This window comes from Cetorhinus maximus, chromosome 20, assembly GCF_964194155.1.
Source record: "Cetorhinus maximus chromosome 20, sCetMax3.hap1.1, whole genome shotgun sequence".
Classification (NCBI taxonomy): domain Eukaryota; kingdom Metazoa; phylum Chordata; class Chondrichthyes; order Lamniformes; family Cetorhinidae; genus Cetorhinus; species Cetorhinus maximus.
The window spans coordinates 77,818,846-77,838,188 of record NC_135898.1 but is presented as its reverse complement, the minus strand read 5'-3'; the positions used below and the strand labels follow the sequence as shown (position 1 = coordinate 77,838,188).

The 19,343-nt window shown below is 43.6% G+C and overlaps 2 protein-coding genes across 2 annotated transcripts in view; one reads left to right on the top strand and one right to left on the bottom strand.

Moving 5' to 3' along the window:
• myofl (myoferlin like) overlaps positions 1–13,133 on the top strand; it is a 223,362-nt gene extending 210,229 nt beyond the window's left edge. The window contains exon 56 of the mRNA XM_078564961.1: positions 12,384–13,133. Coding sequence (XP_078421087.1) covers positions 12,384–12,419 — 36 coding nt within the window. The 3' untranslated portion in view covers positions 12,420–13,133. The remainder of the gene's footprint in view (positions 1–12,383) is intronic.
• Positions 13,134–13,141: 8 nt separating this feature from the next.
• cyp26a1 (cytochrome P450, family 26, subfamily A, polypeptide 1) lies at positions 13,142–18,658 on the bottom strand. Its single transcript, XM_078564960.1, has 7 exons — positions 18,342–18,658; positions 17,583–17,807; positions 16,569–16,853; positions 16,270–16,419; positions 15,233–15,367; positions 14,902–15,057; positions 13,142–14,102 (listed from the first exon to the last, which is right to left on the bottom strand). The coding sequence occupies exons 1-7, from the start codon at positions 18,528–18,530 to the stop codon at positions 13,758–13,760; spliced, it is 1,485 nt and encodes a 494-aa protein (XP_078421086.1). The 5' UTR covers positions 18,531–18,658; the 3' UTR covers positions 13,142–13,757.
• Between the last annotated feature and the right edge of the window lie 685 nt (positions 18,659–19,343).

Genomic DNA, 19,343 nt, shown 5'->3' with positions numbered 1-19,343 from the left:
TTTTACACCATCATCATCTCCCTCCTTAGCCTTGTGACCTTAACATGGCTGATTTTCTTTTTAAGTGGCTGATAAAGCTGAGAATTTTAAGGACCACAGAGTCTGGAGGCTTTAACTGTTCTATTATCAACGGGGCTGGATTTTTCAACAGCTGTTTGGTGATGCTGTTTTCTTTTATATGTCTGTGCTGGCACACCCTTAGCCATTTTCTTTCACCTACATTTAATTAACATTAAGGCATTTTCAGTGATTCTTAGCCAGAAGCACCATGAAGCTGTTATTGTATCTGATGCGTTATAAACTTTATGCACAAGTAGAAAACTGAAGTAACTTTCTGCTTTTGACTTGTGAGGGAAAGGTTTGCCTGTTTAAAATCTGAAGTTTGATCCCGTGTGCTAATATAACTGTTTTAAATCAGTTTGAGCCAACTTGTATATACTTCAATTTTAATCTACAATGCTATGTGCAGCAGACTAAAATGTAAGCAATTCTAGGCTTTTAACTTCCCTGGATATAAAATTTTTTTGCCTTTTTTTTGCTAAATTCCAAGTCAACAGTTGGAAAGAAAACAATTAGAGATCAAGATCTTTAGATGATAAGTCACAGCCAGTGACTTCCCATGGCTGTGGGAGCACACATTCATTTCTCCTGATGTTGGCCTATATGAAGCTGGCAAGAAATGGGCAGGTGCCTCACTTCTTAATAGATATGGGGAAATTGGAGTGAGGATTTTCTTCAATCCTCTTTTATGCACTTCAGCAATTGTGGAGGACACAAAGTAGATCTACTTACCCGGGTTCAAGTTAGGCAGTACGTTAATTCAGGAGAAAATAAGGGGATTCATACTCTTACAAGCATTGCATTATTAATTCCATAACTACAATTTGTACAACCTTGTAGACTATTGCACATCTATTTGAATACAGTATCTGAGCTAGCAACTTGACCTGATTTAAGAAATTCTGTAGTTTGTCGAAACCAACCTTGTATTTCAGTGGGGCTGGAATACAGGACCACTTTCAGCTCATCTTCCTTGCTTGGAATCAGAGTTGCTGCTTTATGTCTCATATTCTAAATTCAGGATCTGCTCATACCAATATCAGTTCTGATAATAGGACAAGAGGTCATGGTGTTTTCATGGTGAAAGGTTTTGGTAGCTCTTTAGCAAGTCACAGCTCAAGACTTCCCCAGCAAAAACTTGGCTTTCTCATAAGCCGATAAAATGACAAGATTTTGCTGTTCTTTAACTGTTAGTTATTCATCAAGACCCTATTTTTCTGGTTAACCAGCCTTTCAGATCCGGGTACTACATTGTCCTCACTCTTGATTTTAAACGCCAAATTTTCTTTCTGAAAATCTGATAAGTGTCATGGCGCCATTCGGTTTTTATGCAGTAATGGTGTATACTGGTAAACTGGGATTTGCATCCTGGCTTCTCCTAGTCTGTGTGCTCGACTCCTCAGCCCTTCACAGAAGCGGGGAGGCATTTCCACATCACTCAAGACCACCACCTGGTGGGTAACTGGGAAATAGCACCACCTACAGCTTGGTCCCTCATAGGCTGGGAGATGAAGAAAAATGACTGAAAATTAAGTAGACTTGTTTTTATTTTCTCGCCAATTTTCTCTTTCCCTTCCTCCCTTAAAGTCTGAAAGCAGAGCAAATGTTGTACCAAGATCCCTTTATCAAGTACGGACCCAAACCGAGGAACAGTTACTGCTAAAGGATGGCCAATTCCAGTGTGTTCCTGGTCACTGGACAATCTAAACATTCGACAACCCAGGCTATATCGTGGATGAATGTAGTGACATGTGTCTTCCCTATAAACTATGAAGTATGAATGAGAGAATAGACAGGGTACGAGGAGAGAAGCTTGTTCAGAGAGTACCCTGGAAAAATAAATTCTCCTGTCATGGTGTGGTTATAGGGTGTCTGAGCATAGTGCAGTAACAAAGTGGTGAGCAAAGATTTTCAGAAAAAAGGAACTACACCTTTATTTTAAAATAAAATCCTTCAGTCTGTATCATTCACAAAACAGGCTATTTCTCAGAATATTCCAAATTGGGCAGATCAGAGGGCAAGTCCACCTGGTACTTGAGTTGGAAGATGGTGATGAGCTGCAAAACATTCAATGACAAGTCTTGCTGGGATCCAGAGGGACTTTTAGCAGCTGTAAAGTGGCTCAACCTCCTCACAGCCTGCAATTCTAATTTAAAGCAGTATGTCCCAGTAGCTGTTGACTCCTCCATGCTCCATACGCCACAGTTGAGATTCTGGGTATAAGAAGTGCATTCAAGTGGCATAGTTAACAGAAAAATGTTCATTGTTCTGCTCAAACGATTGCTTCCTGTGAGTCTGAGGACAGTCTGTAGAATAGTCTATCAGACCTAGATTTACATCAACCATCCATTCTTCACAACTGAGAAAAGCTTACTATGCTCATAGACATAAGCAGAATTGTGAAATTAGTCCAGCTGTAGCAGCTAAACTAACCAGAAAGCGCTCCAAGGCTGTCGCACTGAAACATTTCATCAGTAATTTCAGGCAATAAAAGAAGAAAACAAACCTTAGGGATTTCTTGTTTTTAAAAAAGCCACTTAAATATGAATTTTACTGTAGAGGTAATAGTTCAGACAGAATCACCCCACACCTTGATCTGTGCCACCTATGGAATCCAGCAAATGGTGGACCATCTCGTAGCAGAGAACGGGCAGACAATTGAATTTACAGGATGTGGGCATCGCTGGTTAGGCCAGCATTTATTGCCCATCCATAATTGCCCTTGAGAAGGTGGTGGTGAGCTGCCTTGAACTGCTGCAGTCCACATGGTGTATGTATATTCACAGTGCTGTTATGGACTGAGTTCCAGGATTTTGACCCAGCGACAGTGAAGGGACCTCTGACCAGCTCCAAAAGACAATTAGATTGATAAGTGGCTTCAGTACAAGTTTTAAATGAATGAGATGAGAACCCTTACTCCAGTGCTAAAGTCATGAAGCTGTGTAACCCAATAAGTAAACCAGCTTTTTGTGGGGGGCGTCATTGGATTATAGCAGCTTTAACTTGATGCTCAATTTCCGAAATAAAGCTTCATATCTTCCATCTTATTGTTTAAAGATGCCACCCCCTCCCCCACAGCGTGTATTCTTGGGAGCATTTGAACTGATAAAGCAACCTAGACAGAACACTAATTATAAAAAGTGACTGCTGAAAATCCCAAATTTTAAAGATAGTTGACCCAATAAAGGTAGCACCATACAGGCGCAATCTGTATCCAAAATACCAGAGCCCCAACAAAATGAGAGGTTCATAAGCCAGTAGAAACTGGTCAAAGTCATCTGACTTACAGTTGTGCTTCCCAGACTGTGTTGCTGGATACTGTTCAGAAACCAAGCAGGAAAGAAAGACTGGAGGCCAAATTGCACAATAATTACATTTTTTTTTAAAAAAATCATTCATGGGATGAGTGTTGCTGGATAGGCCAGCATTTATTGCCCATCCCTAATTGCCCTTGAGCAGGTGGGGGTCAGCTGCCTACAACTGAGTGGCTTGCTAGGCCATTTCAGAAGACAATTGAGTCAACCATGCTGGTGTGGTTCTGGAGTCTCACATACTCCAGACACAGTAGGATGCCTTCTCCTGAAGGACATTAGTGAACCAATTAGGTTTATGCAACAATAATGTAATTTCATGCTCATTATTAATGAGCCTTTCATTTTATTCCAAATTTGTGAATTAAATTTAAGTACATCTAGCAGCTGTGCTTGGATTTGAACTCGTCTCTGGATTACTAGTCTAGTAAAATCCAACGCATGAATCTTTCAGATATTAGGGGAAGGATGTACACTTAGTGTTAGGAGCTCAATAGTTAACATAGAATGAAGAAGAGTGACCAAATGCCACTATTTGAGAGGGAGACACAATCCAATTGGTGATCACTGAAGACTGACAATGCAAGTAGAATAGACATCCACTGAATAAGGTTTTCCCAAAACCTTATGGTCTGCAGCAATTTTTGATAAAACTCAGTTGATTTGGTCAAAACACTTTGTAGTATTAAGGGAGAGGCCCAGGCTGGTATTTGCCACCTGCCACATCAGCATTACTGTATGAATGTGTTACACTGATCCATCTTGTTGAATGAATATAGACCAATGAGTCTACTCAGACCGCCAACTCAAATCGAGGAGATTGAGTAATATTGAAGAAAGTTTGGTTTATTGGAGGCATGCTCTTTGATCTCTTTCAGAATAAAGATAGATGTATCTTGGCAAACATTGGGAATTGAGACTGAGTTAGTGGTTTAGTGCTAGAGGATCCATTTCTGTGGAAGCACCAGGTGTCAGGGGTCCTATCAACCTAAAAAGAAAGAGCTATTGCATGGTACAACTTCCCCAAGATAAATAGTTCTCATCGTCTTCTCGGATAGCCATTGTTTCACCCTCCTTGGGCTCCCTCCATCTTTCTTGACCTCAGTGTGCTTAGGAAAGATTAGATAGGTGACTCTAGATTGCCTCAGCAGCAATACTGGCTTACTGTAGGTCAGAATAAAACTGACAAAAGTCACGATTGTTTGCTTCAATATGGGATGACAATTGCTCAAGCTTCACCACAGGAATTACATAACTGCTTTCTTCCACAAGGCATAAACTGGAATGCACCCCAGTTTATCATCATGCTTATGGTATCACCAGAAAAAGGGTGTCTATTTCTTTGGAAACTTCTGGTGCCTCTGGCAAAGAAAGGAGTGAGGCATCAGGTTAATGTATGCATAGATCAAGTCTTGCTCAGTGTACTCTTCTCATGGAGAGCCTGTTTCAGAGCATTAAGTTGCAGCAATAAACCAAGGGAATGGTCTCTGTAAATGAAGCTATGTTGATCTTCCACTTCAAATTGAGCAGGCTTGCTGCAGCACCTCGAAGTCTGATAATGAGTAAAAGCACAACATCCCTAGGAGGTCAGGATTAGCAGATCAAGGAGTTGGTGTACAATGAGTTTTGTCTGAAGAAATTGTGTCCCCATTTCCAGCAAATCCTGGGGAATTTTACTTAACTAATTCTATATTGGATCCTTTCAACCCCTCTGATAATCCAAGGGTCTACATGTTATTTACCAGGTTGTGCTGTCAAGTCTTGCATGTTGCTAGGCAAAATTCATTCTTCACCTTGAATCTTTTGGTGCAAGAGTGTGGGCTCAATTGTGCCTGTTTATGCATCATGGACTTTCGGCGTAGTCTCCAGTTCAATTCCATTAAGTTCCTTCCATCCTGACTGCTTTGATCTCTGAAAGAACTCACTACTGCTCAGATGGTTTGAGGGCCAATACCAGGCTAGGGAATTTCTTCAGCTCCTGAACACAGTAAAGCTCCCATTTCCAAAATCGACACAGCAGGCCTTTGAAGCAAAGAACTTTAGGAAACGGATTATGAACATACAAACAAGGAGCAGGAGTAGGCTATTCAGCTCCTCAAGCCTTCTCCACCGTTTAACAAGACCATGGCTGATCCGATGGTAACCTGAAATCTGCATCCCACCTACCTTCGATAACCTATCATCATGCTTACCAAGAATCTATCCACCTCTGCCTTAAAAATATTCAAAGACTCTGCTTCCACCACCTTTTCAGGACAAGAGTTCCAAAGACTCATGACCCCCTGAGTGAAAAAACTTTGCCTCATCTCTGTTTTAAATGGCGACTCCTTATTTTTAAACAGTGACCTCTAGTTCTAGATTCTCCCACAAGAGGAAACATCCTCTCCACATCCACCCTGTCAAGACCCCTCAGGATCTTTTTGTTTCAATCAAGTCAACTCCTACTCTTCTAAACTCCAGCGGATAGAAGCCTAGTCTGACCACTCTTTCCTCATAAGACAGCCCATCCATTCCAAGTATTAGTCTGGTAAACCTTCTCTGAACTGCTTCCAACGCATTTACATCCTTTCTTAAATAAGGTGACCAATACTGTACACAGTACTCCAAATGTGGTCTCACTAATGCCCTGTACAACTGAAGCATAACCTCACTACTTTTGTATTCAATTCCCCTCGCAATAAATGACATTCCTAATTATTTGCTGTACTTGCATGCTAGCCTTTTGTGATTCATGCATGAGGACACCCAGATCCCTCTGCATCTGAGCTCTGCAATATCTCACTATTTAGATAATATGCTTCTCTTTTATTATTCCTGCCAAAATTGACAATTTACATTTTCCCACATTATACTCCATTTGCCAGACCTTTGCCCGCTGTTTAACCTATATCTTTTTGTAGCCTCCTTGTGTCCTCCTCACAACTTACTTTCCTACCAATCTTTGTGTCATCAGCAAATTTGGCAACCATCCCTTAATCCCTCATCCAATTATTTTTCAATTTTAACATCTATCATCTTGAGGATAATTTAAACCTAAAGATAACCTTGGATAAAATGTTGCAAAAAGATATTTTTAAATAATGTGAGCTGTACAAGATACTGGGCTCTTCATTACGCATTACAAGGCCTTGCTTTTTTTTTTAAAAAAGCTTAAATTAATAATGTTCTAAAATCCAACCATTAACTGCAATTTGTGCAGCATAACCTCGAGCTGAAAGTATAAAACTACATTCTTTCCACTCTCCATTTTCTTTATCATTAGTTTCTCCTGGGCCAGATACCTCGAAGCTATGTGATGGTGAGATGGCGCTTGCTCTAAGGACTGATAATAATGTCCTTGGCCAGCTGCCAGGAATCGCTGGAGAGAATCCTCATCAAAACACCCAAAAACAAAAGTGTACTCTTTTTCTCAGCCTATCGAGAAATGCTCAGCACTTGGCACTGCAATGTGATTGAGGTCAAAGTCAGTAGAATGGGAAATCAATCCTGTATTGCAAGACATTAATTCAGCACTTCCAGTGAAATTGATTTAATTGAAACCCAAGTTCCTCCTCATTAAACCCATCTTTGAAGTATGTGGAAATCTAGCCCCCTATTAGGAACATTTTTTTTTAAATGCATGTTGGCATATAGAGGTCCTTAAGTTGATGTATTTAGATTTGTTTTTGACCCCATGTCCCAATTTTTTCCTTTCTGTTCCTCAAGGTACTGACCCACATCAGTATAGTTACCTGGGTTGCTTTGCAGTTGTGAAGTAGGTGGTGTTTTGGGAGGCTATTCAAACCAAGCAGTATTGAACCTTAACCAATTTTAACACCAACGTGCTTTCCAGGTCGCCAGATTATTTTCACCTTTTCCTTGCCCTGAAACAATGGTGACTTGCATTTATTAGCATGGTCAAACATCCTGTGGTGTTTTGCAGGAACATTATCAAACAAAATGTGACATCCAAGTTGTAAAAATATTAAAATGGGTGCCTGAAAGCTTGGTGAGAGGTAAATTTTGAGATGCATCTTAAAGGAGGAGAGTGAAGCTTCCCAGGGTCACTGAGGCCAATTGAAGCATTCCCACTGCCCCATTCCCCAAGTTGAGATTAGTCACTGGAGTACAGTCTGGGGTGATGAGTCGAAGATCATTGTGGTCTGTGTAACTCAGTAATTCAGTGAATAAAGAAACTTGCTGTGGCATTTGAAACACTTGTTTTTCACCAAATGCTTGTTGCAGTGAGGTAGAAAATAATTTTGGTTTCTTTGAGACATTTGGAAGAGTAGGTCTTGACTCAATAATGAAGAAATAATAGACATTCATACCTTTAAATCACATGCTTGATTGACATCCAAACTCTGTTCCTTGGGCAAGTTCGACTAATTCTCAGACTGACCACTAGATAGAGCTCTGTGCAGGACCAGAATGTTTGAGTCCGAGGGAGAAGAATACAGAAATTGTCCTTTATCATCCAATATGGAATAGAATAATCTGGCCTTAGAGTTAGTAGAATCAATTTGAGAGATAGGGGGAAGAGTGGCGGGGGAGTTATCCTAAGAGGAAAAATCTCAACTTTCGATTTATTTAGTTAGCTTTGTTTACTTGATGTATTTCGGTGCATTTTCTCAATTCATTCCCCTTTTCCTTACCTCTTTTTGCTGCTCATCCTTTCACTCTTCGATACCAACTAATACATGTGATGCAGAGAAACTGATGCGGAGATGCAAAAGACCAGGCTGAATCATTTGCAACCATCTTAAGCCAGAAGGGCCAAGTGGATGATCCATCTCAGCCTCCTCCTGAGATCCCCAGCCTGTCTTCAGCCAATTCAATTCACTTGATATCAATAAATGGCTGAAGGCACTGGATACTGCAAAAGTTATGGGCCCAGACAATATTCCAGCAATAATACTGAAGACTTGTACCTCAGAACTAGCCATGCTCCTAGCTAAGCTGTTACAGTACAGCTACAACACTGGCACCTACAAGACAATGTGGAATTGCCCAGGTATGACCTGTCCATAAAAACCAGGACAAATCCAACCCAGCCAATTACTGCCTCATCAGTCTACACTCAATCCACAGTAAAGTTTGGAAGGGATTGTCAACAGTGCTATCAAGCGACACTTGCTTAGCAATAACCTGCTCACTGAAGCTCAGTTTGGGTTCTGCCATGGCACTCAACTCCTGACCTTATTACAACTGTGGTTCAAACATGGACAAAAGAGCTGAGCTCCAGAGGTGAGGTGAGGGTGACTGCCCTTGACGTCCAAGGCTGCATTTTACCAAGTGTGGCATCAAGGAGCCCTAGCAAAACTGGAGCCAGTGGGAATCAGTGGGAAAACTCTCCACTGGTTGGAGTTATACCTAGCACAAAGGAAGATGGTTGTGTTGTTGGAGGTCAATCATCTGCATTCCAGGGCATCACTGCAGGAGTTTCTCAGGGCAGTGTCCTAGGCTCAACCATCTTCAGCTGCTTCATCAATGACCTTCCTTCCATCATCAGGTCAGAAGTGGGGCTGTTCGCTGCCAAATATTCCACACCATTCACAACTCCTCGGATACTGAAACAGTCCATGCTCATATGTAGCAAGACCTGGACAACATTCAGGCTTGGGCTGATAAGGAGCAAATAACAACATTTGTGATACAAGTGTCAAGCAATGACCATCTCCCCATTTCATTCAATAGTGTTACCATCACTGAATCCCCTGCTATCAACATCCTGGGGGTTACCATTGACCAGAAACTGAACTGGACTAGCCATGTAAATACTGTAGCTACAAGAGCAGGTCAGAGGCTGCAAATTCTGCAGTGAGTAACTTCCCTCCTGACTCCCAAATGCCCTTACCATCTGCAAAGCACAAGTCAGAAGTGTGATGGAATACTTTCCTCTTGCCTGGCTGAGTGCAGCTCCCAATTCCAGCAGAAAGCAGCATTCTAGATTGACACATCTTCCAGCACTGACACAGTGGCAGCAGTGTGTACCATCTACAATGCACTGCAGCAACTCATCAAGACTCCTTAGCACCTTCCAAACCCACAGTCTCCACCACCTAGAAGGAAAAGGCTGCAGATGCATTGGAACAGCACTACCTGGAAATTCCCCTCCAAGTCATGCACCATCCTGACTTGGAACTATATCACTGTTCCTTCACTGGGTCAAAATCCTGGAACTCCCTCCATAACAACACTGGGTGTACCTACACCATATGAACTGCAGCAGTTCAAGAAGGCAGCTCACCAGTGCCGCCTCAAGGGCAATTAGGGATGGGCAATAAATGCTGGCCCAGCCAGTGATACCCACATCCTGTGGACGAACAAAAAAGATTCGGGGTTTGGGGAATGTGCTGTGTTGGGTAGAAGGGGATGTGGAGAGGTTTAGAGTGAATTCCAGAATTGTGAGCCTAAATGACTTAAGGCACAGATGCTAATGTTTGGAAGAAAGGATTTTCAGGTGCACAGGAAGCCAGAGTTGGAGGAACAACAACAATTTGTGCTCCTGTGAAGGACTTTGGGATAAAACAGAATCTGGCACTGAGCTACATAAGGAGATATTGGGACAGATGACCAAAAGCTTGGTCAGAGGTGGGTTTTATGAAGCATTGTAAAGAAGGAACACAAAGTTGAGAGGTTTAGGGAAGGAATTCCAGGGTTGGGGCTCAGACAACTGAAGGTACACCTACCAATCACGAATCAATTAAAATTGGGGTGGTCAAGAAACCAGAATTGGGAGCGCAGATAGTCCTGACTGCTGGAGTGATGGATGAGGTTACGGAGGTGGGGAGGGTTGACACCATGGAGGATTTGAAACAAAGATAATAATTTTTTAATTGAGGTGCTGCTTAACTGGGGACCAGTGTATCTCAGTGAGTGCAGGGGTGATGGGCAAATGGGACTTGGTGTTTGTTAGGATAAGGGCGATGGCCTTGGTGCTAGTTAGACATGGACAGCAGAGCTTTGGATGACATCAACTTTACAGAGGGTAGAATGTGGGAGGCTGGCCAGGTGTGCAGTGGAATAGTCAAGTCCAGAGGTAACAAAGGTATGGATGAGGCAGCAGATAAGCTGAGGAGGGACAGTGTATGCCAATATTATAGAAGTGGAAATGAGCAGTCTTGGTGATGGTGTACTGAAGCCAATCTTGGGGATGAGTGGGACACCAAGCTTGTGAACAGTCTGGTTCAGTCTCAGATACTTGTCAGGGAGAGAGCTGGTGGCAGTGGCTGGGGAGTGGAGTTTGTGGCAGGGGCCAAAGGCAATGGTTTCAGTCTTCCCAACATTTAGAAGGAAGATGTGTCAGAGGGCTGTTGTTCTAGGATACAGCAACAGATTGGCCATGTTGCAATTTAAACAATAGGTTGAAAGTTTTAAGTTTGACACATTGGGGCACCGGGTGCTAATGTAAGTCAGCAAGTTCGGGAGTAATGGATGGGTGGAACTTGGTGCAGGTTAAGATACTAGTAGGAGAGTTCTGGATAAACCAAAATTGCAGGATGGGATGCCAGGCAAGAGATAGAAAGGCATGAATGAGGGGTGGATAGGACAAGCTGATTCAGGGGCAGAGATGTGCAATGTGACGGATGTGGATGATCTTACTAATGAAGGGGGCATGGAAACTTGTTAAGGTACTTCAGCTGAGCCTGTAACCTGGGAGGATGAAAATGATGGCTAAGTCAAGGAATTTGTGGTGGAGTGTGAAGACAATGGCATCAGCTTCTCAATTTTTAACTGAAGGAAATTGAGACTGCTCCAAAGTGGATATCAGGCAGGCAGTCAAACAACACGGAAACAGCAGAAGGATTGAGAGGATTGATAGCAGAGCTGGGTCCAGCCAGTGTGCAGATGGAGCTTGACCATGTCTTCATGTGATGGTGCACGTAGTTGTGGAAGAGGATGGGGTAGAATGATAGATCCTTGGGTGACTAGAGAGGTAAGAGTTTAGTGATGGGAAGAGATATCATTACTGAAGGTCCCTGAGCTGCATTTGTCTAGGTAAAAGTAGAACTAAGTAAAGGCAGTCCCATTGATCAGGGCAATGGAAAGACTAAAGCGGAGGATGGTGAGGTCCAGCATGCCAAAGCCTGCAGGAAAGTTAATGAACACAAAGAATAGTGAATACAAAGTGCAGGATCAAGGGAATTACACACACATTGTGCCTACATTGAAGAAGTGTTTGTGATCCATGGACTATGGTGAGAGAGGAAGCAAGAGGACTGATGATGTATCTAATGCAGTCGCCTGGGGAAGGCCAGGTGGAATTTAGAGTCGTGGAAAATTAGGAGAAACAAGGATACCCTGAAGGGAATAGTGGGGAGGGGAGGTGAAAATAGTGGAGGAAAAGACAGCAGCTGGTGTGGTTGAAGATGCTGTGAATCTCAGCAGATTAGCATGATAGTAAAAAAACTCAATTTATTAGCTGCTGTCAAACAGCACTTGATCTAGTGGATGAAACTTGTCCATTCAAAATTTCATTTCTAAATAGAAATGACTGCTCTAGCCACAGCGAAACCCAGACTCCAATCTAGAAATATGTATGAAGCACAGAGTAGACAGCTGTAAAAGATTTCTTCCTCTGTTGTGGCCTAGAAAATGGATACACGGGTGCAATTCAGAGATAAATTGGCCTAGTGTGTAAGTGCATCCTTAACTCCAAGTGTACACTGTACAGGTAAGTATGAACAGCCACATGTGACTCAGGTGTTGCTTGGCCACCACAATTTGAGGCCATAGAAAGGTGAAATTGAATGCAGAACCTTTTTTCTTTCATTGAGAGTAAAAGAAAGTCTGCATGTTTCGTATTTTTTTTAAATTCCACTGCAAGTGTTTCTAATAACAATCTACAGCCAATCTTGTTCTGTTGCATAATTCTTGGCCCAGATCTTGGCGAGCTTATGTTTAGCCTGTCAGATGAACAGATGACCTGCTGATATACTGGAAAATGTGTTACTGCTTTGAGAAATATTAAGCGATGTTTGTAAGTTCAAATGGTATTCACTTTTACTAATCTTGTGTTATCTTCAACAGAACTACCTGTCCATGCGAATTGTGAATCCTATCTAAGGATCTTAAGATTGGCCAGTCCTCCTACAGCAGCGACTCTGTTGTATAACTGGTCCAGGAACATTCATTTCATATGTCTACAATCTCGTGGCCTTAAGGGTAGAAATGGACTGAGGTTAGGAGGGTGACGAGATCTACATTTACCAAGGTTAGGCAAGGTTCATGGGGTCATGACTGGGCCATTTATCAGTGATTCCATGTTAATGTGCTGACCCTGTTGACCAGAACCCTGCTGGTTTTATCCAGCGTTTGCGCAGTTGGCTGTTTGTTTAGCAGGTGCCTCTCTAGTTATGAAATACCAGGGGTGTTTTGTTTATTGGAGTGGTGAATTGAGCAAAAAAGGGTTTAAAATATGGCTATTCAAGGTGGTTGGTTTGCTAATCTGTTAAAGTGTAGGTTTAAATCACACATGACATGCAAATATTATGGGATTTTTAGAATATTTTCTAAAACAGAACTTAGAGCACAAGTGCTTCCACTTGGTTTGCATATATCATACGAGAATGGAAGAAACCAGCCATCAACATTGAGGATTATATATTGTGTAGCAGTGTTGTACTCAGCAGAAGCTTCATGTTTTTTTCTGGTTCGCTTTTTTTTAATGTAAGAATTTGGACCAAAATATGTAATTTAACTGCAAACTAAAGCATTATTAATCAATGTGTATTTCCTATGCCCTAATAACTACAATGTTAGCTGCTAATAAATCATTTCCAGTGTCTATGGTTCATGGTCTTTTTATTGTGTGGAGCTTTTTTTATATATAAAGAATCCTGATATGAAGATGAACACACGCAATCTCTCTCTTGCCATGTATCCATATGATTCATGGCCTAGTGCTTGACATATACTTGTAATGTTTGCCAGGCAGCCTGTTCTTTAAATTATAATATTTACAGTCCAAGGCTTAACATAAATTAGCAGTTGCATTACAAAGCTACAATGTATTTAAATAATTCATAATCTAAAAGCAGTAGTTTAAGATTACAAATACAGTAGTATAAAATAGCTTATTTACAGAATTAATATAAACATATGATCTGTGTGAAACAGTTTGATCTTCACTCTGGGGAGGAAAAAAGCAAAAAGATTGGTGGTGGGGGGGGGAGAGAATATTTTCAACTTCACAAGACCTGGACAAAATCTCATTTTTAAAAATGAGATAATAAAGCCTCTGCCATGTTTATCAACCCACCAAGTGACTTCCTGAAAGATATTTTGACATACTGGTATACTGACTGCAATACAATAGTAAAGGATCTGTGGACTCTTCTGTAAAAGTCTGCATGTTGATAATGTTGAGATGGTGATCTTCAGAGTCCTGGTGTTGTGAGTAGGTCACATTTTGTACGGGAACGGTGTGAATTTTGTGGGCAAGTTGTCCACTGGGTATACAGTGGGGTTGGTTTTCATTGTAGGAGGCCCGTTTAAAAGTTCCCAGTCACAACCCCTGACGAGTTCCACTGTGAAGATCTTGAGGAGGATCTTGGCAAACTCTTTGCCCACACAACTTCTGGAGCCTCCGCCAAATGGGATATAGCTGAATCTGCAGGAATCTTTTTCTGAGCAGCCCTCCATGAAGCGATCCGGGTTGAACTCATCCTTTTTCGAGAAATTGGTTGCTACGTCATGTGTGTCACAGATACTGTAAATAACATTCCAGCCTTTTGGTATCTGATAACCCTGGGAAAAAAATATTTTAAAATAATAATCAATATCTACAGTTGAGCATTTTTGTAAATTCAGGTATAAGGATTGTGGTATTTTAAAATTGTTTCTAGTGAAATTAGTTTCCATATCTTGCAATTTGGATTTGAAAACAATTGTTTTACTATTCTAAATGTTATCAATACCCTTTACAGAAAAATCTAAAATTAGATGACTGTATCCTGGACACTCTTAATACTTTAGGCCTGTTATTGGCGACATGTACTAGCCCTAGTAGAAGAATGTGGATTCTACAGGATAGACATAAAGTTGGCTATGAAATTAGCTACTGTTATCACCTTCTTAATGTTTATAACCTTGTGACGTCCTGCTGTCAGATTCTTCCCAATCGACTTGAGTTTGTGAATGGCCAGTTTAAATAGTTTAAAAACACGTTTACAGACACACACTCACTGAGACACTCTCGAGCACAATTTCTGAACCTAAAAGTTCGAGGGATGGGACCCATATAATGCAGTCAGGAATTCCTCCGGGATAGTTGGTATAGTCTCAGCTGAACTATAAAGGTATTACTGCAGCGAGAAAATCCTCTGCAGCTTGCAACAGCTGCACGAACACAGGATTAGCTACCCACGCAAACTGATCGTTGATGATAAATACCTGCTTAGACGTATTAGACAGTTCTGCCTAATCAAATCAAAATTTGATTTTTTTTTCTCTCTAAATGCGCACGAGGTGCCTTTTTGGGGCGACTGCCGTAAAGGTATCAATGTGTCAGACCACTTAACCATTCCTGACTCGAATTTCAGCTTACGTTCAGCACGAAGGTCTTTAGGACCACGCGGAATCCTCCAGGGACCGGGGGACTCAGTCGAAGAGTTTCTTTGATGACGCTTCCGGTGTATTTAAGTTGTTCCAGGAGTTCAATGGTGATTTGTTTGTCCTCCGTAGCGTCGCTGTTCAGTAATCCCTGCAAACCCATAGAAAAACCACACTTAAAGCGAAAAGCAAAATGCAAGACTGCCGCTTAAATTACTCTCAATTTGCCACCAATGGACTTTTCCGCTTTACAAGCCGAGGAATCTGATCAGGGGAATCGATCTGAGGCTGGGAATGTGCTCACTCACTGTTATGCAATGTCTTACCTGTTCTTGCAATTCCTCTCTGACTTTTTGCAGCACCGCAGGGTGTAACGCCAGGAAAGTGACCAGGGAGGTGGCTGTACTGGCTGTTGTCTCATGTCCTCCAAACAGCAGCTCGGTAGCAGATTCTTTCAATTCCTTTTCAAAAATAGTAAACACAAGTCAGGCACGAGAGCAGGAGTATTCTGTTTTTGTTTTGGATTTCCAGCATCCGCAGAGTGCCGGCGCTGTGAAACCGCACCGGAACAGCAGAGAAACGGCGCCTGAAAATGCTGAATGGTCCGGCTGCAAACCTTGTGCAGATTGCAGCCAGGAAGCGGCCGCTTACCGGGGTTGCGTGTACACCCAGCAGCTTACACATCCCGTCCAGACATTCGCCGCAGGAAGCCGGAGAGGGAATCTTCACCGGAATTTAAACGTGCAAAGAACAAAAAAGACCGTCATCGCTTAAAAAAAATGTGATGTGAAATTTGTTCAACTGGGTGTAAAAATCAGGAGTTGCGTTAGTTGTTGGGCTGAGGTGGGGTGTTCTGGGCGGGGTTGAAGCTGGGACAGTGTTCTGGGCAGGGGGGGGGTGTGGGCTGGGCAGTGTTCTGGGCGGGGGGGGGCTGATGGGGCAGTGTTCTGGGCGGGGGGGGGCTGATGGGGCAGTGTTCTGGGCGGGGGGGGGGGGCTGGGGCAGTGTTCTGGGCGGGGCGGGGGGGTTGGCTGGGGCAGTGTTCTGGGCGGGGGGGGCTGGGGTTGTGTTCTGGGCGGGGGGGGGCTGAGGCAGTGTTCTGGGCGGCGGGGGGGCTGGGGCAGTGTTCTGGGGGGGGCTGGGGCAGTGTTCTGGGGGGGGCTGGGGCAGTGTTCTGGGCGGGGGCGGCTGGGGCACTGTTCTGGGCGCGGGGGGCGGGGGCTGGGACAGTGTTCTAGGCGGGGGTTATATTCTCGAGCAATGTGGTGGAGCAGGAGCTGTGTTGTAGGGTGGGGGTACTGTGTGTTGGGGCAATGCTTTGGCTGTGGAGCTGTGCGCTGGGGGTCTGGAGCGACAGGTTTACCTGTAAACGGAGGGGTTGCTCACTCTGCTCTGAGTGCTCGATCAGCAGCTGCAGGGCATCCTTGAACTGAGCCGTGGGCTCGCGTCTCGCCACCTTTTTCCTTATGTTCTCTTCGATTTTTGCGTGGATCACATTCCGAGCCTTCAGCCCCTGTTACCAAATAACGGCACGGTCAGTGTTAGCCCCCCCCGCTGTAAAGGATCCATCCTCCAGCCTCCCCATGCTGCAGTTAGCACTGGAGCCAAAAGCTGCTCTCCGGTTCCCTCCCATTTTTCCTAATCTTTTCCTCGGGTCCTTACCCGGTATAAGCCGCTGAACGGCACATCGATGGGCAGGGAGAAGAGATTGCGAATCATCTCCTCGAAGGCCTCGATGAGTTGTTGCTGGGTCTGCCGGGTGGTGTGTGTGGGCTCGAAGCCCAGCAGGATCCGCATGGCGATGCCGAACATCAGGCGTTTCATTTCGGGGTAAACCAGCACGCAGGAGCCGCTCTCCAGCCATCGCCTGACCCCGGCCCTAATCTCCTCGCCCATCACTGGGATGTAGTTCTCTAGAGCTTCTCGGGAAAAGGCTTTCAAAATCACCTAGAATTTAAAAATCCATGATTAAACTAGCGAATCGGAACCGGTATCCCACTTTTCCTGTCTTGCAGAATAAACTTCAACCAGCACAGACATGCACTTCCTTTCAAAGATTCTTTAAAAATGACCCTTCTAAACATCGGTTAAATTTTTACATGAGGCTTATTATATGAAATGAGCAAAATACTGCGGACGTTGGAAATCTGAAACAAAAACAGAAAATGCTGGAAAAGTTCAGCAGGTCTAACAGCATCTGTGGAGAGAGAAACAGAGTTAGCTCTGAAGAAGTCACAAGGACTCGAAACGTTAATTTTTTTTCTGCCCACAGATGCTGTTAGACCTGCTGAGCTTTTCCAGCATTTTCTGCTTTTGTTTACATTAAATGAGCACTTTTGACCCCAGCACTGTCTGTAATTGGATTTACTGGGTTAATGCGATAAGAGTAAAATACTGCGGATGCCGGAAATCTGAAATAAAAACAGAAAGTGCTGGAAAAGCTCAGCAGGTCCGGCAGCACCTGTGGAGAGAGAAACAGAGTTATCGTTTCGAGTCCAATCTGTCTCATCTTCGCCAAGGGGTTCGTGCAGATTGTTCTGTCGGATATTGATTAAAGTCGAGGTCCCAGGCACCAAGTGCACAAATTGCCAGGACCTCTCTATGCGAAACCTTTTGGACACCGGGCGCCTCTCTCAGTGAACCGGCTCAGATGTGGACATTGTACACATTGCTTACCCTTTTCCTGTGCTTGTGCTCGGAGTCGTGGAGGCTGGAGAGGCAGCCGGCTCCCAGGATGGCCCTGACAGAGGCGGGCCACTGCACCGACACCAGCTTATGCTCGCCCAGCAAAATGTGCTTCACATTCTCAGCTCCCATGATCCGCACAGTCGGGTTCCCGAAAAGATGGGTCTTGTAGATGTGGCCGTACTTTCGGACTTTCATCTTGAGGAATTTGTATCTCTGTAAATGGGACAGACGTTATCAGTTAGACGCGCGAATGTAATATTGGAAAGGGGGTCATTTGCGGAGCTAGTTTTCAGGTCGCCGACTGACTTGGGGCGATTGCTGAACCTGTGGAGACAACAAAAAAAAAAGCAGATTTTCAAATAGCGCTGTAGCAATTTGACACGAGGCGCCAAAATTCAAATCCAAATTCCAGCGAGGTGAACCTGGCGCACGGTGCGAGATGAATCAGATTGGCAGCCACTCCAACAAGCCAAATTGTTGGGGGGTTTTGCATAGTGACGCTTGCTGTTAAATTCATGTGTCTTATTAATGACGACACAGCGCAGTGTAATTCTGTAAAGTAGCTGGGCGCCTCTCTCAGTGCTGAACAGCGCCTTTTACCTGTTTCACCTCCACCCCTCGAAACGTTTAAAACTATATTCCCTATTCTTAACTCTCAAGTTTACTACTTCGCTCTCGGTTTCTCCCAGAGGATGAGACAGATTTGAAAAATGTTGGTTTATTTCTTGGAATAATTGAACGTCTCACCTGCAGGACCAGCTGGAGAGTCTCTCCCAGGAAGGGCAGCCCCATGGACCCCGGAGGTAGGGGCTTCTCACAGCTAAGGTCCCGTCTACTGACACAGTAAACCTCCCACAGCTTCAGCGCAGCGAGGAAGAGCGCCAAGGGCAGCGCCAAAGTGCACAGGAAAGTAGCACAAAGTGTAAATAGGACCATCTTAGCAGCAGCACCCCTCAGTGCTTCCCTCGGGAAGCTGAACGAGCAAGTATAGCTGTGCTGTAAATGAAGAGAGTGAGGCTCCCAAATGCTGACACTCCAGGTTCAAGCCCCCTTATAACCACTCCAGGTCTCAGCCCCTCTTACCTCTTGGTCAGTTAAATTAGTTCACACAAAGTTCATCTTTAATTGTGTAGATTGTGCCATCCCTCTGACTCCGCCTGTTTCAGTGACGCTGCCCAAAAATCTTTAACCCATTGTTAGCCAGAAGGGGAAAGGACAGCATGAGTTCCTGACATTTATGATCGGCCGTCTCTTTTTCGGAGACCATTAAATATTTTGGAAGAATGAACTCAAGCACTTAGAAAATATCACTAAGGTCGGAAGGGAGGAGAGCAAACGACACCCCTAAATAAAGGTGCCTTTGGAGAAAGAAGTGTGAACCCTTTTACAGTGCTCCTGCAGCCCAATTCAACTGATAATTTGTACTGTCTTCATTGTAATACACAGAAAACGCAAATTGGTTCATAAAAGTGTGAGCGGTCCTATTTGCATTTACCCAACTGATGCATTTCTTGTACATGGGGTGTATTGAACTTCAGCAAGAAACGCTTTTAAAACAACATGTCTTATGTTTAAGATTATGCTAAACGTGTCATGTTGGCCTCAGTCGCTGCTAAACACTCCATGGTCTCTAATTGCCGCATCTATCAAGACACGAGCAACTTAAACCTTTTTTTGGGATTTTTAAGAATGTAAATCTGAGCAGTCACTTCCCTGAGCTGAAATTCGCTCATCTCCGGTAGTGCGTTT

What these genes read in the sequence shown, in the direction of transcription:
- cyp26a1 (XM_078564960.1), bottom strand. Translation starts at nt 18,530, where the DNA reads ATGGTCCTATTTACACTTTGTGCTACTTTCCTGTGCACTTTGGCGCTG. An exon ending in AGCACAAGCACAGGAAAAGG is followed by an intron (nt 16,854 to 17,582) that starts GTAAGCAATGTG and finishes TTTAAATTCTAG; the next exon opens with GTGATTTTGAAAGCCTTTTC. An exon ending in GAGAGGAATTGCAAGAACAG is followed by an intron (nt 15,058 to 15,232) that starts GTAAGACATTGC and finishes ATGGGTTTGCAG; the next exon opens with GGATTACTGAACAGCGACGC.